Raw genomic sequence first — 14692 nt, 5'->3', positions numbered from 1 at the left:
GATATGCATGATCCATGCATCCATGTCCATGCACCTGCTGCTCTAACGAACAAAGGCCCATTTGCGAAAACCGCAAATCAATTCGCATTTCCTCACGTGTTCTTCTTTCACCATTCACGCACACAAGCAGGCACGAACACATACACAAACTCAAATATACGCTGAGTGGCAGCAGAATCCAAGAGTTACCATGTCGGGACAATTGCTTTCCTCTTATAGAACACACGATCATCCTTTCGTCAACTTCTCAGGATCACGGATCATCGTCACCACCTCTCTAATGGGTCCTCTTGAGCCATCCGATCCCGGAATAAACCACCCTTTTTCGGGGGTCCTCGACTCTCTCCATACATACAACTCCACAATAAGAAAGTATAAAATAGTTTATTTGAGCCCGATTGAGGATAAGAAAATTTATAAAGTATCTTGAAGGAGTAATCTGCCACTCCGGATGCAGTTATAAATTGTAACTGCAGAAGTTATTCAACTAGCTGCTGTTGTATCTCCTGCATCTGTTGCTCCTGGCCAAAACCCCAAGGGTGGAAGTCTGAAGAGTAGGTGCAGCCACGCACGCAACGTTGATCCCAAGTGGTGTACATTTGTCCTGGGCACACTCGCGCCAGTCCGTTCAAGCAGCGGCTGACAGCGCGTGGGGAAGCATTTTCATTCACCACGAGACGGCAGCCTGCATATAAGTTATAGGTTGCTTCAATAACAACGTGGTTTCTGCCAGCATATATTAGTTCTACATTAATCAAAATATTAAAAGTTTTTTTGCGACAGTCAGCACTACCGTTTATATTGCCTTGTGAGAAAAAAATCTTCCACTATCAAAGGTTGTGGTTACAGTGCTAAATATAATGTCAACACAACTATAGCATTTTGGCTTCTGTACATTCAAAGCCAAAGGCCGAAATTTTTTATGGTAAACACTTTACCTATTTAAAAGGGCTGAAAACGGCGTATTTCTGTTTTGGGGCTTTCCTATTGCGTTTGAAGGTCTTTGTAATATTCGGCATTGTGTAAAATCTGTTGGAACAAACAGAACAAAGATCTCAGCCATTGCAATTGCAAACGAAAACATAATTTTGAGGGTGCGAAACCTGGAAAGAATAAACATGATATTTTAATGTTCCTGCAAATGTATAGATGTTGTTAGTTTCGAAAATGCAGCAGTCTCTACAAAAACTTCATTTATAAAGGAAACAAATCCTGGTATGTAACGTTTTCGCAATTCTGAACACAGAATCTCCGAAGCAGCACGCCTTTGCCGCCCCAAAATGTTGTGCTGTGGGCTCTACTGAATAATTGCCTGAAGCATTGAAAATGTTTTGGCTACCTTAAACAATGTCTGCCGTTGGTAAGTTTTTTACGGGCCAATTTCCAAGCTTTTGCATATGTAGGGTCATACGATTCATAGTTTATTTGAGCATGCTGACTACAGGGCGAAAAAAAGTTAATACTGGGCTACAGCCTATGTTGGAAAGTTCTCTGTAATGAAGAGCAGCCTGGTTTTGTAAACAGTAGATATTTAGCATGTTTTGAAAACCAATATGTGGATGTAAGAAGCAATTCTTTTCCAAACAGAGACAACTTTGACCCCGCAGTGCCAGTTTAGGGGCGGTATTTCAGAACAGCGAGGGGTACTCTAAGTTGTGGGCAGACCATGCACAGATTGCCAAGATTAGTTGCACAGATAATATTCCACATGCACAAATATGCAGAATAGAGCGTCAGCAAATTACTGCATTCAAAATGCTTTTTTGTAACCTAATAGATCATTTATTCCAACATTTTCCCGTCCGAGTAGCATTTCCAAATATGTGTTATATAGTTTACGTGCGCCTCTGTGTAATGCGAAGCAAAATTTTGTGCCTATAATAAATAATAAAAGGCAGATCAAAGTGCCAAAAGTTTTCGTGTAGTTTTAGTTCTGTAACGTGAAGTACTGCTTGAAATAAACAATTGTAAACAACAGCTCAGTCATTTCAGACATATTATAGGGCGCCCTAGTCCATAACATTATAGAATTGCTGCATGCTTTTTACTGTCGCAATTTGTTCACAGAACATTATATGGCATCAGATGTGCTCACTTGGGCTTCTGTATCTCTGACCCTTCTCACTAAATTGCTGCGGGTCATCTGGCAGTGCAACATATGGCATCACAATTTCATTTCGTGTGCTAACACGCGCTTTTTTGTTTTTGTCAAGCATACTGTTAAACCTCTTAGAATTGCGTATAAAATTCCTCAGAATAGTCCTTTGGTTGCCTGCTTTTGTAGAAGCACCTACACCTGCTCGCTGCCTGTTTCCACCGCTTTCTGCTCTTCTATTGGTACCATCACGAGCACTAACTTCCTACTTAGAAGGCCGTCATGGCTTTTGTGCGGTAAGTTCATCCGTGCGGTGTAAATTCTCACCAGAGTTGTATTTGCCATGCTGGACCACGTAGCAGTTCTTGTAGTCAGCGAAGGGAACTCGAAGGGTGTGCAAGGTAGAGGGGTCTGGAAGACAAAAATATTTCGCATGAAACAGCATTTCCAAACTCGTGTACAGAACTATTGTCCTGCAGTAATACACACGAAGTTGTGGACGAACGTTTAAGTGCAAAAACACTGAATATCTCCAAGTAGTGATTCACTCATCTCAACTGTTGGTCATTATGCATCTCTGTGGGTTTTTTTAGATGGCCTGGGGGCGTTTGACAGTGCCCTTCAAACCAGGACCCAAAAAAACCTGTGGCTCGTTAAAAGAATTATCTTGGGGATAAGTACTGTTCTCGGCCTTGTATACAACGCTGGTCGTTCCATTTTCACAATGATTAAATATTGCAAAATACAAACGCTATTTAGGCATTTTATTGTATTCTTCGTTGCAGCGCTCTTAATACCTAAACATAGCGGCACCCACAAACTATTTCAATACAATTTGCGGGAAAAGCTAAGTTGCCGAAACACTCGTGTACTTCATCTTATTAACATTCTTTTCATGTATTCAAAACGTGGAATAAAGCGGGATTAAGCAACTGAATTCTTACAGGACACTGCAATGGGGCGTGGTGTCACTTCGTTCAAAATTTTCCGTGGCTTAACAATTACAAATCAAATTTATGAAGCAAAAGTCACATTCTACAAAACTGTTCACAGTGAAAAAAATAGCTCTAATTCACTGCTGAAGGTGATTGAAGAGGCCAGCTGGACACTGCACCAACCACGACTACTCATCATCATCATCATCACCAGCCTATCTACGCCCACTCCAGGGCAAAGGCCTCTCCCAGTCTTCTCCAATTACCTCGGTCCTGTGCCAACCGTGACCAATTTATCCCTGTAAACTTCTTGATCTCATCTGCCCATCTAATTTTCTGCCGCCCCCTGCAGCGCTTGCCTTCTCTAGGGATCCACTCTGTTACCCTTAACGACCAGCGGTTATCTTGCCTTCGCATTACATGCCCTGCCCAAGTCCATTTCTTCTTCTTAATTTCTACCAATATGTCTTTAACACCAGTTTGCTCCCTGACCCACTCCGCTCTCTTCTTGTCCCTTAATGTTACACCTAGCATTTTCCGCTCCATTGCCCGCTGAGTTGTTCTCAATTTAAGTTGAACCCTCTTAGTCAGCCTCCAAGTTTCTGCCCCGTAGGTGAGTACCGGTAATATGCAGCTATCATACACTTTCTTCTTCAGCGACAATGGTAGGCTGCTATTCATTATCTGGGAATGTCTGCCATATGCACCCCACCCCATTCTGATTCTTCTAATTATCTCTGCCTCATGGTTGGGATCTGGGGTCACAACTTGGCCTAAGTAGATATATTCGCTTACCACTTCCACTGCCTCGACACCTATCTCAAACTGCTGTGCTGTCCCGAGGTTATTGATCATTACTTTAGTTTTCTGCATATTAATTTTCAGGCCCACGGTTCTACTCTGTTCGCCCAGTGCAGAAAGCATGCTTTGCAATTCGTCCCCCGAGTTACTTAGCAACGCAACGTCGTCAGCAAATCTGAGGTTACTGAGGTATTCTCCATTAACCCTTACTCCCACCTGTTCCCAATCCAGCGTTCTGAATACTTCTTGTAAGCATGCTGTGAATAACATTGGAGAGATTGGGTCTCCTTGTCTGACACCCTTCCTTATAGGTATTTTACTGCTCTCCCTATGGAGGATGATGGTAGCTGTAGACCCGATGTAGATATCCTCTAGTATTCTTACGTATTGCTCATCTACCCCCTGGTTCCGTAATGCCTGAATGACTGCTAGGGTTTCGACCGAGTCAAATGCTTTCTCATAATCTATGAAGGCTAAATATAGGGGTTCATTATACTCAGCGCACTTCTCAATCACCTGATTGATCGTGTGAATATGGTCCATTGTTGAGTAGCCTTTACGGAACCCTGCTTGTTCTTTAGGTTGCCTGAAATCTAAGGTTGCAGAAATTCGGTTAGCGATTACCTTGGTAAATACCTTGTAGATGACTGACAGTAAGCTGATCGGCCTGTAATTTTTCAAGTCCATCATGTCGCCTTTCTTATGGATTAGGATGATGTTCGCGTTCTTCCAAGATTCCGGTACCATTGTGGTCATTAGGCATTGCGTATACAGGTTTGCCAGTTTTTCAAGTACAATTTCTCCGCCCTCCTTCAAGAGGTCTGCTGTTATCTGATCCTCACCAGGTGCTTTGCCCCCTTTCATTTCTTTGAAAGCCTTCCTTACTTCTTCGGTCGTTACTGGTGGGATGTCTATCTCCTCTGAACTACTCTCTCGTTCGGCATTATCCTGTATGTCCCGGCTACTGTACAGATCTCTATAGAACTCCTCGGCCACTGTGACTATTTTATCCCTATTTGTGATGACATTGCCTTGCTTATCCTTAAGTGCATACAGCTGATTTTTCTCCACGCCAAGACGTCTCTTCGCTGCTTTCAGGCTACCTCCGTTTTTTACAACGTATTCGATCCTCCCCATATTATACTTCCGTATGTCAGCTGTCTTCCGCTTATTGATTAACTTCGAGAGCTCGGCTAGTTCTATTCTGTCAGCTGCGGTAGAGATTCTCATGGTTTGCCGTTTCCTGATTAGATCTTTCGTCTCCTGTGAAAGTTTACCAGTATCCTGTCTAGCCATAGTGCCCCCGACTTCTACTGCACACTCCGTGATAATGCGTGTAATGTTGTCGCTGGCTTCCTGTGTCGTAAGCTCGGCTTCCATGTTAAGGGCGGAATATCGGTTCTGCAGCGCGATCCTGAATTCTTCTACTTTACGTCTGACTGCTAGCTCATTTATTGGCTTCTTTTGTACTAGCTTGTTGCGGTCCCTCCTCAAATCTAGCCTAACTCGAGATCTTACCATACGGTGGTCACTACACCTTACCCTTCCGAGCACTTCCACATCCTGCACAACGCCAGGGTAATCGCATAATATGAAGTCTATTTCATTTTTGTGCTCCCCATTCGGGCTCCTCCAGGTCCACTTCCGACTCTCCCGTTTACAGAAGAAGGTATTCATTATCCGTAGGTTATTCCGTTCTGCAAACTCAACTAGTAGGTCCCCCCTGCTATTTCTACAGCCCAGACCATAGTTCCCAACTGCCTTGTCTCCAGCCTGATTCTTGCCTACTTTAGCATTGAAGTCCCCCATAACTACGGTATACTGTGTTTTTACTTTAGCCATTGCCCATTCCACATCTTCATAGAAGCGTTCCACTACTTGGTCGTCATGGCTGGATGTGGGCGCGTAGCCCTGCACCACCTTGAGCTTGTACCTCTTATTGAGCCTAATTACAAGACCTGCGGCCCTTTCGTTAATGCTATAGTATTCGTCTATGTTGCCAGCTATGCTTTTATTGACTAGAAATCCGACTCCCAGTTCTCTTCTGTCCTCTAGACCACGGTAACATAGGATGTGTCCATTTTTCAGCACCGTAAAGGCTTCACCCGTCCTCCTAACCTTGCTAAGCCCTATTACATCCCATTTAATGCCCTCTAATTCCTCAAACAACACCTCGAGACTTGCTTCGCTAGATAAGGTTCGCACGTTAAACGTTGCCAGGTTCAGATTCTATTGGCGGCCTGTCCGGGTCTAGGGATTCTTAGCACCCTCTGCTACTTCACAGGTCTGACCACCGCCGTGGTCAGTTGCTTTGCAGCCGCTGGGGACTGAGGGCCGAGGGTTAATTGGCGTATTCATGGATGCGACGTCAATTAAATTCACGCACGTGGCTCCACAAACAGTCAAACCAGAGACGCCCGAATGCAGCAGCAACGGTTGAATGAAAACGGAGAATTGTGTCTGGTGAACGGTGAGGAAAAGGTCTGTACACGCGGCTATGGGGTCATCTTTCTCACTGCCTCCTCGTCGATCTAGTTTCATGCGCCGCCTAAGAGCGACCTCCACCTCCCACGACGCTGTATTGTAAGCCGTAATCCAAACCAAGTAAAAGCCATTGTCACACATTATGTGGTTGGCACTTCACACGAGGGCTTTAAATGAGTGCAGGTGGTAGAACCTCCGCTGTGCTCGTTCAGTGCACCGTCTGTCTGAGCATGTCCCTGTGTGGGCGTAGGTTAGCGGGTAAGACCAAGGGCTGTCGCTCTCTTAGTCTATTCGGGTCCAGGTTCCCATCCTGGTGGTTCTACGAGTTTCTTTTATTTGTTTGCGGAGATTGCTTGTTGACGCCGACGGTCGCAACAGAATTCACCGTCTAGTAGAGGTATACAGCTTCGCAGGAAAATTGTGGTGACAATATCAGTTACATTCTACTCGTTGAAGGAGAACGATGAGAGAAACGTTTTTTGCGAATGGTCGAACATAAAGACGAGCTCAAAAAACAAAATCGCGACGTTAAAGGGCGCAAACAGCATTCAGGGGAATTTAAGTCACTTCTGCATCTTGCGTGTTCGCCTCGCGGGTTTCGGGGTCACCACAGCCATCGGATTGACGCTTGGCATCTGCGGTCTGATAGTCGTCGGTGGTCTCGTTCTGCACCACGCGCGCCCATCGCTGCCTTTTTTTTCATTAGTAGAATCAACACTGCAACACAATGTTTGAAAGCCGGTTTACGAAGAGCAAGCTCACTGTTGTGTTAAAAAGCTTGGCCTCACTTTTAAACACAGTAGATTTGCTGAAAAAAGATCTTTGAATGGGAAATGTACACCGTCCCGTATCCAAAAGTGAAGCGCCGCAGGTGAAAAGGTGCCCGAAAAGGGGTGTGTGCCGAATTGACATGAAGGGGAGTCACTTTTTTTCTGTCTACGTGCGCAAAACGAACGGGGAAGTGAGCCTATATAAGCTTCGCTGCAAAAAGAAAGATAGCAAGCATGCTTCATCCCATAATGTAAGAATGCTTGAGCCTTCCTTGTTGTTCGCTTCCGAAAACCTATTTATCGATGGGTGTGCATACGCCACTGCCAGCTGGTTTTAGTAAATTTAGTGAACTCAATTGAAATCCTACAGGCATAATTTTGATTTTATCACAGGAAACATATACTTTGACAGCACTGTAGCTGTCTCCATGCAAGTTGTGGCTTCAATATACGTGGCATTATGGTAAAATGACCGACTGCTATACTGTATGGAGCTAAATATTCTCACCAAATTGTGGCATCACATAAAAACACATGCTACGATCGGCACGTATTTTCAAGGCTCTTTTGTGGTTTACTTACCACTTCTGCAGCTCACGACAAAGTTATCAAGTCGCCCGGTGAGCCTAATAGCGCAAGTTTCTTGATAACTGTAAATGTAAAGACCATTCATTTTTATAAATCTTTTGCATAAAATAATGATGAAAATATAAGTACGAGCATTATACGAAAAAAATTGGGCCTCCGGGGAATTCTCTTATCATAACTTCGGCACAATGTTTTGACACATCACTCATCTAAAAACGCTGCCCGCAATTTATGGCTGAAAACACTACCACAATGAATAGCACAGCCCTATTAGGATACATAACTGATTATTAGGTAATGACAATGTCGATGTAAAGAGCAAGATGAATAAGAAAACAACGCCAAAGGCCTGCTTTAACATATCGGCAGCTAATGGCGTTTGTTATTCAAGACCTACTTATTCAACTTCCAACAAAATTGTTAACGTTTCGACTGATCATTACTTGTTGGAGTACCCATTGTTTTCAATATTGCCCATTCACCGTAATGCTAGCATGTTATGTAATCATTCGAGAACATGGTTGTATTGTGTATTGCTCCGGTACAAAAGTAAGAAACCCGCTATACATTGGCGGAAGGGTGCAGCAGCTCTGAGGAAGGTATTCTTGTGCACGCACTTTGCAATGTCCAGCTGAAAAAAGCTACAAATTTATCTATACAACTCCTAAATTCTGAGCATTCAAAAGAAAAAAAGATACTGTAAAAATCAAAATTTTTTTCAACATTCACGGGCATTCTGCGGAGAACATTCAACACTAATATATGCGTTTTGAGCCTGGTCTAAAACGCACCCATCATGCTCCAAACTTACGGCAATTTCTATGTGAGTATAATTTCATTCGTTCCTAATAGCGGCATAATTTCCTGACCTAATTCGCTGACGAGGCTATAATTTCATGTGTTTGGTTCCTGTTGTGATTAGAATTGAAAGGCGAAAAAAAAACAATCAGAACAAGAAGCTGCTTCAAAATATCTAAGTTACAAACAAAAATAAAATCCAATATCTTCTTCCCCCAAGCTGTCAAATTTACAAAGAATAATTGTACAACCTTTGATAAAAGTACCAACAACTCTGTGCAGGATTGGATCAAGGGCTTTGAAGTCACTAGTGAACCGGTACAAAAAACATATTACATCATTTTCTGTAGCGTATAAGTACTATAAAAAGGCTACAATTAACCTCTATGCAGCACTAATCACGCATCTGTTTTAAAAGCCCGTGCCTCACCTGTCCGTTTGGAAGAAAAGGCGTACATAGCCCGGACCAAATCCACTAACGCGCTTTATGTAGGGGGGTGCTGCATATTTTGGTGCCTTGCCGGTTGTGGCTAGCAGGTAGCCACTCCTGAACAAGTCGAACACCTGCAAAACACACGCACTATAAGAAGGAGCAAACTCTCGGCACTGAGAGACAGCTAGAACGCTTGACACTGTTGGAGCTGACGTTCACGCCTGATATTCATGCAAAATAGTGTTTAGCATAGGAAACGAATAAATTACTAGATTAACCAATCATTTCCTGATTTCGGCAGTATGGAAAATATGCCACAGAAATTGTGGCCTAGCAATATACCGATATATCGCACAAGCGCAAATAAAGACTCAATGGCTGGCGCCACCAAAGCGTAGATATAGTAGAATGTCGATTAACGTAAATCGAATAAATGAAACTGTATCCTGTAAGATGGTTGGTGTTCTATTCAGGTAACGTCAGAAAGTTTCGGTAATGGAAAATAAAATTTCGTCATAACCCACATTCCCTAACCGAAATGGAACTTCTTTCCGCACAAATATACGTGAGAATCAGCTTGTTGGGGTTCCGGGTGTTTCATTTTGGTTTTTTAGACTCGTTGACCGTGTATGCCCGTCTTGTTAGCAGTCAGCCATGTTAGCGCGACGACTGCAACATCGCATTTCTTGTGGCAGTTAGTTGTGCCGTGTGAATTCAAGTGCCTAGATTTCAGAGCTTAGCTACTGCCGCCTCGTTTGTGCCGTCGTGGTGTACTGTGCTTCATTACCGCGTTGCTGTCTTCTAAATTCAGTGGCGCGTAAGCACTCGCAAAGCTGAGGCCTCTAGCCGCCCTCATTTCATTGCGGTACAGAAGCGTGCATAACATGCACGCTTCTTACGTTACAAAATAAGCTGGACATTAATTTTGACTTCAAAAGCGGCTCTTACACGACGACCACGCTGGCGAGGAAGCACGCAGTCCCAGAAAACCAGCTTAACGAGGATCAAGCACGAGAACGAGAATGTACCCGATGCCTCCGAAACTTCACGACTCAAGCCACAGAGGACGCAGCTGTGACACGGCGACCACGAAAGACGGGAAAAGTGTTTCCGGTGTTGGCTTAGTAGCGCCACAAGCCACAAAATTCTCATCAGTGGATCACTAATCCGTCGCAAGGCAGAAGAATTTGTTCTTCAACTAAGGATACCAAAATAATTATGCAGTGAGAGCTGGCTGACAAGTTTTAATGCGAGAAATTGAATTGTTTTCCGCACCATTGCAGGAGAAGCTGCTGCAGCTGATGCGACTGCGTGTCGACTGACGGGCAAGACGGCTTGCGGAAATCATGCGACAGTTCAAGGACGATAATATTTACACTGTGTCAAGCTGCTGCCATCAAAGCTCCTGCAAAGCTCCAATGCTTTATTCTGCTCCCATCAAAATAGATCACTTTAAAAGGTGAGAAAAGCACATGTGGCGAAATCCGCAGAGAAAGACTAACTGTTCTCGTAGGAGCAAACATGTCGTGCAGCGACAAGTTGAAGCTGTCTATTATCAGGACATCCACAAATTCTCGCTGTTTTAAGCGCATGACTACAAATATTTTTGTAAAGCTTGCTGTCGCGATAGTTGGTGTAACATGATTTAGGTAGTACGTTTTGCTTTATATTCTCACAGTGAAGGACACAGAAAAGAACAGTACACTTCCACAAGAAGGACGGAGCGCTAGATAATAACCTATACTTAGCAAGGCCAAAGCATAGATTCCACAAAAGTAACAAGACATACAATGCCAGCGGAGACAAATTCACAATTTTCTTCCCCCCGGAAGATAAATATCCCATACCCCTTCCATTACGGTCACACAGTGTTAGATTGTGCTTTTAGAAATATCTTTTTAACGACAGCACGTGCATCGGTTTGGACGCCCGCTGTTTTTATGTTTTGTCTTTGTGACTTTCCTTCCTATTTCTTCAGAATATTTTGTTCATCATATTTGTAGTTTTTAGCCTTGTACAGTTTTGTAGTTTTTCGCCTTGTATTTTGTTCATCGTGTTTGTAGGTTTTCGCCTTGTACAGAATAAATCAGTTGTTAGTTCTCCGTCTTCATTCAAAGTGTACGCCTTTTTCCCTGTGTATGTCTCTGAGGGCATATCAAGAGTAACTTACGTTCAATAGCATAACTATTACGCCCATTACTCGCTATTCGAACTCAAAAGCGTGGATGACACGAGCCCTCTTCAGCAAATGGCTGAACACCGAGGATGCGTGGTTTTCGCGGCAGAAGAGGAACGTAGAATTTCGTCTTGATAAGCCTCCTCAACATGGAACCCCAATAAAAGTAATGTGTACTCGGCGTTCCTCACTGCCAACACCACGGCACGGTGGCCACCCATGGAACAGGGAGTTCTTCAAGCCCTCAAAGCCAGATTCCGCAAGGGCTCCTCAGCGCATGCTGCTGTGCATGAGCTAGAATAAGGAGTACATGGTGGATGTTTCTGGCGTCATTCACCGTATTTCCGATGGCTGAAGGCAGCTGACTGCTAACACCAGCGAATTGCTTCAGACAGGCACGGTGTTTTCAAGTGACCAAATATACGGCTTGGAGCATTTGCCTGAATGTGACAGAGAAGACGCCTTTGAGATGCAGGAGATAATAGAGCAGTGTGCTTAAAAGCAAATCCACTGTACTTTGATGAGTATGTGCCCATAGGCAGTGATGTTGCGACTTGCCATGAGAACGCAGAGAAGAGAATTCCTGCACAGGTGTGCGACGAAGGTTGAGCCGCAAGATGTATATAAAGAGGTACCGTAGAACATACCACAATTCAATAAGCACAGTAGGCCATGCAGCATGTAAGACCTTTTTTGAGAAGGAACCAGGTGCAACGCAAAATATATCCTGAAGATGCAGTTGCAAGCACTCAAAGAAAATTGACATGTTTAGTTCATAGTGATGAAGTATTGCCAAATAAACTTTGTCAATGCTGTGGTAGCTCAGAATCTCGTTGTTTTCTGGCTTTCTGAAAAACTATCGGCAATATTCTTTTTCTAGTGCTCAAAGTTCGATGAAATTGTATTGAGAGTGTGTGCTCACATATTTGCACTTTTGCACATTTCGTTAGGGAACAGAACTTCAATAAACCGAACTAATTTTTACGTTCCTTGAAGTTTCGTTTATCGAGCGTCTATTGTATATTACGCAGACGTGTAGTTGTTATTACACGCGCAGTTATTGCTCAGCAGTGCTTTTCAGGGACATAAATGTGCCTATCTGAAACCCCATCTTGGGGCCTTCAAAACAGTTCTAAGCAAAAATGTAGTTCCTAAAAAGGCGCCAAGACAAAAACGGCCGCCATCAGTGCTGCCCATTCATAAAGCGTGAGACAACAGTTATGCCAAACTTGCAGGCAATTTTCTTAGCCGCTATGTGAGGTTGATCACTAAAATTTCTGCAACACGCGATGTAAGCCCATGTTCTCCTAATATTTCAGTTACGGGATAGAATCTCATGTAAATGGAATAATTGCTTGTTTCTTGTATGTTTTTACTTTTTATACGCACTATAGAGCGAACGCCTTCCAAGGTTGCGCGAACCAACGACGCAGTTCCCGGTACCAGCCAGAGAAATCGTTCTCGTGTTGTGTAAAAAATAGCGCTTTTGCTTTGTTTCATGCGCGATAACAATCATGAGGCAGTAAAAGTGTTTCTATAGCCCTGCAATAGAGATGGGACTACGGACTTGTGGACTATATCTCTGCCCTGTGCCACAATATGAGACATTGGGGGTATTTTTAGAGTGGAGAGAGTTATATTCGAATGCAGATGTAGAAAGGCTCGGCTGGCTTTGTCATCTCCATAGCAACGCGAAGCAGCGGAAAGACTCACACTATAAGTAGAGCTTTTTTTTGTCTGGCACAACCGTTTCTTGAATTAAATTGAACGGGATGTTTCTAATCATTGGACAAATGGTGAGCTGGAAGTTTACACAAGTAAACATACAATCAACTTTAACAACTTTTTGAAGTTCGACAAAACACGAGGACAAAACCGATACGACAAAAGTACCAGTTTCTGTCAAGTCAACTTTGGCTATTCATCCTAAATATAACGCAAATCGCCAAGTACTATTACCAGAGTTTGGTTTATTCGGACCATTTATTCTAGCAGTTCTAAAGAAATCGTTCCGACTCACAAACGTTTACATTTGTTATGTTCAACTCAGCTATCAGAGTGCATTTTTATGCATAAATGAACTATTTTTTGAAATTACAGCAGTTTCGCTATCGAATCATTTGAGCTCGAATGAATGGGAGTTGATTTTTAGTTTCCATTAAAGCAGATACACAAAACCTCAAAACAGGAAGTGGGTGATTAGTGCGTTCAATGTTTGGCACAAAAAAGTATTACTTCAAGGTGATGTTACTTACTGCCGAAGCTCTGCACTGCACACCCGTAAGGTCCCCGCACACTTTGGCGTCGGCCTTCGCTGCTAGAACCAAACATGCAAGGATTGCGAATGAAAGAGTCATTTTTTTTTATCCAGGTGGCAACAGCACCAATTTAAGGGGCCATTCCAGGGTGGGTCTTTCTTTTCGTTACACAGACCTTTTCAAGAACATTTTCAAGAATGTCGCCTCATAACGGAAGATAAAAAAAGATTGGCGGATACAATAGGATCCTCAAAGGCACTTGTCATGTTATACTGCGACATCACATTATTTCTGGAGTGTTCGCAAGACACCCATTGTCTTTTTCGATGGCCCTTATTTGTTTCAACAGATGTGCTCCTCTTGCTCTTATTGTTTTTTTTTTGTAGCTCATAAAGAACATGCAGTCTGTTTCCACAGTAAAAAATAGCGAAGCGTGGGCGATGTTCGTTCTACATAAGGAGTGACTTCGCGGTGTAATAATAGGTGCATAAAAAATCAATTTCTTTTTCTATATATTTTGCTTGTCGAAAAGTGTGTTTATTGCTGTCTGAGTACCCTATTTTCGAGTTCTAATACTGTGCTTTTTAGAAAACTTTTAACTGGCACGTGCACAATAACAATCCTTTCTATGCCACAGGAGTTATCTGGGTTCTTATAAACGGGTTCTTAATATGCCAAATTTAGTTGGGCGTTATTACCATACCCTTTTTCAAAACCTCATAAAGCGTCAACCGAGCGTCACCCGATAAAAATAGCAATTACCTGAAGGACAGAGGGTGGTAAATTTTTATTGATCCATTATCACTCAAACCTGACATTTCTTGGGCTGGTCAGCTATAATAGCTGAAATGTCGGCGTCCATATTTGTCTATGCTGGTCAAATACGTCTTCTAGATGTGGCGCAATGATTCTTGTTTCTGACCCCAATTTAAGGTAGGAGGGGGAGTGGGGAGGAAGATCAGACCGAGAGAAAGAGTCCGTATACGTTTGTGTGTGTTTAAGGAAACATATTGGATAGCCGAGGCGTGTTATGGAAAGTGTGTTTGTATTTGCCTCTCTGACTGAGCTTTCGCTCCAGAGAGCTCCTTTCACGGAATGCGGAAAAGCGCTCCGGCACATTTTTGGATTGTGAGGCGTCTCCAAAAGCGTCTTTGGAGGAGCTGAATAGGCCAATGAAAGTTAGCCGTGCCCTTTGTAAGACCTCGCACAGCCTGGTCCGGAGTCTCGTTTCCTTCTAGCTCCTCGTGTACAGGAGTCCAAATAATGCGGTTAAAATTACCGTGTTTCTGCCTTTAGTTTTTTCAGACGTCTATCAACTCTGCCATTTATAATATTCTGCATTTTTTTTAAATCA

General features: G+C 43.2%; 1 protein-coding gene across 2 annotated transcripts; it reads right to left on the bottom strand.

The window, feature by feature from the left end:
• Positions 1-365: 365 nt before the first annotated feature.
• On the bottom strand, positions 366-13525 carry LOC144146869 (uncharacterized). 2 transcript variants are annotated; one of them, XM_077678829.1, is made up of 5 exons: positions 13336-13519; positions 8902-9035; positions 7668-7735; positions 2423-2506; positions 366-685 (listed from the first exon to the last, which is right to left on the bottom strand). In XM_077678829.1, the coding sequence occupies exons 1-5, from the start codon at positions 13435-13437 to the stop codon at positions 480-482; spliced, it is 594 nt and encodes a 197-aa protein (XP_077534955.1). In that variant the 5' UTR covers positions 13438-13519; the 3' UTR covers positions 366-479. The 2 variants fall into 2 exon arrangements, with proteins under 2 accessions (XP_077534955.1, XP_077534956.1); XM_077678830.1 differs by lacking the exon at positions 366-685 and adding an exon at positions 920-1029 and having other exon boundaries at positions 13336-13525.
• Positions 13526-14692: the final 1167 nt, after the last annotated feature.

The sequence above is a fragment of the Haemaphysalis longicornis genome, unplaced genomic scaffold, assembly GCF_048455015.1.
Source record: "Haemaphysalis longicornis isolate Haplotype H1 unplaced genomic scaffold, Haemaphysalis longicornis Haplotype H1 scaffold_7, whole genome shotgun sequence".
NCBI classification, from domain to species: domain Eukaryota; kingdom Metazoa; phylum Arthropoda; class Arachnida; order Ixodida; family Ixodidae; genus Haemaphysalis; species Haemaphysalis longicornis.
This window is presented reverse-complemented; position numbering and strand designations above follow the sequence as displayed.

Coding starts and splice junctions, on each gene's coding strand:
- LOC144146869 (XM_077678829.1), bottom strand. CDS start 13,437: ATGACTCTTTCATTCGCAATCCTTGCATGTTTGGTTCTAGCAGCGAAG. Junction 9,036..13,335: donor TGCAGTGCAGAGCTTCGGCA/GTAAGTAACATC, acceptor TGTGTTTTGCAG/GTGTTCGACTTGTTCAGGAG. Junction 2,507..7,667: donor TGTCGTGAGCTGCAGAAGTG/GTAAGTAAACCA, acceptor TTTGTCTTCCAG/ACCCCTCTACCTTGCACACC.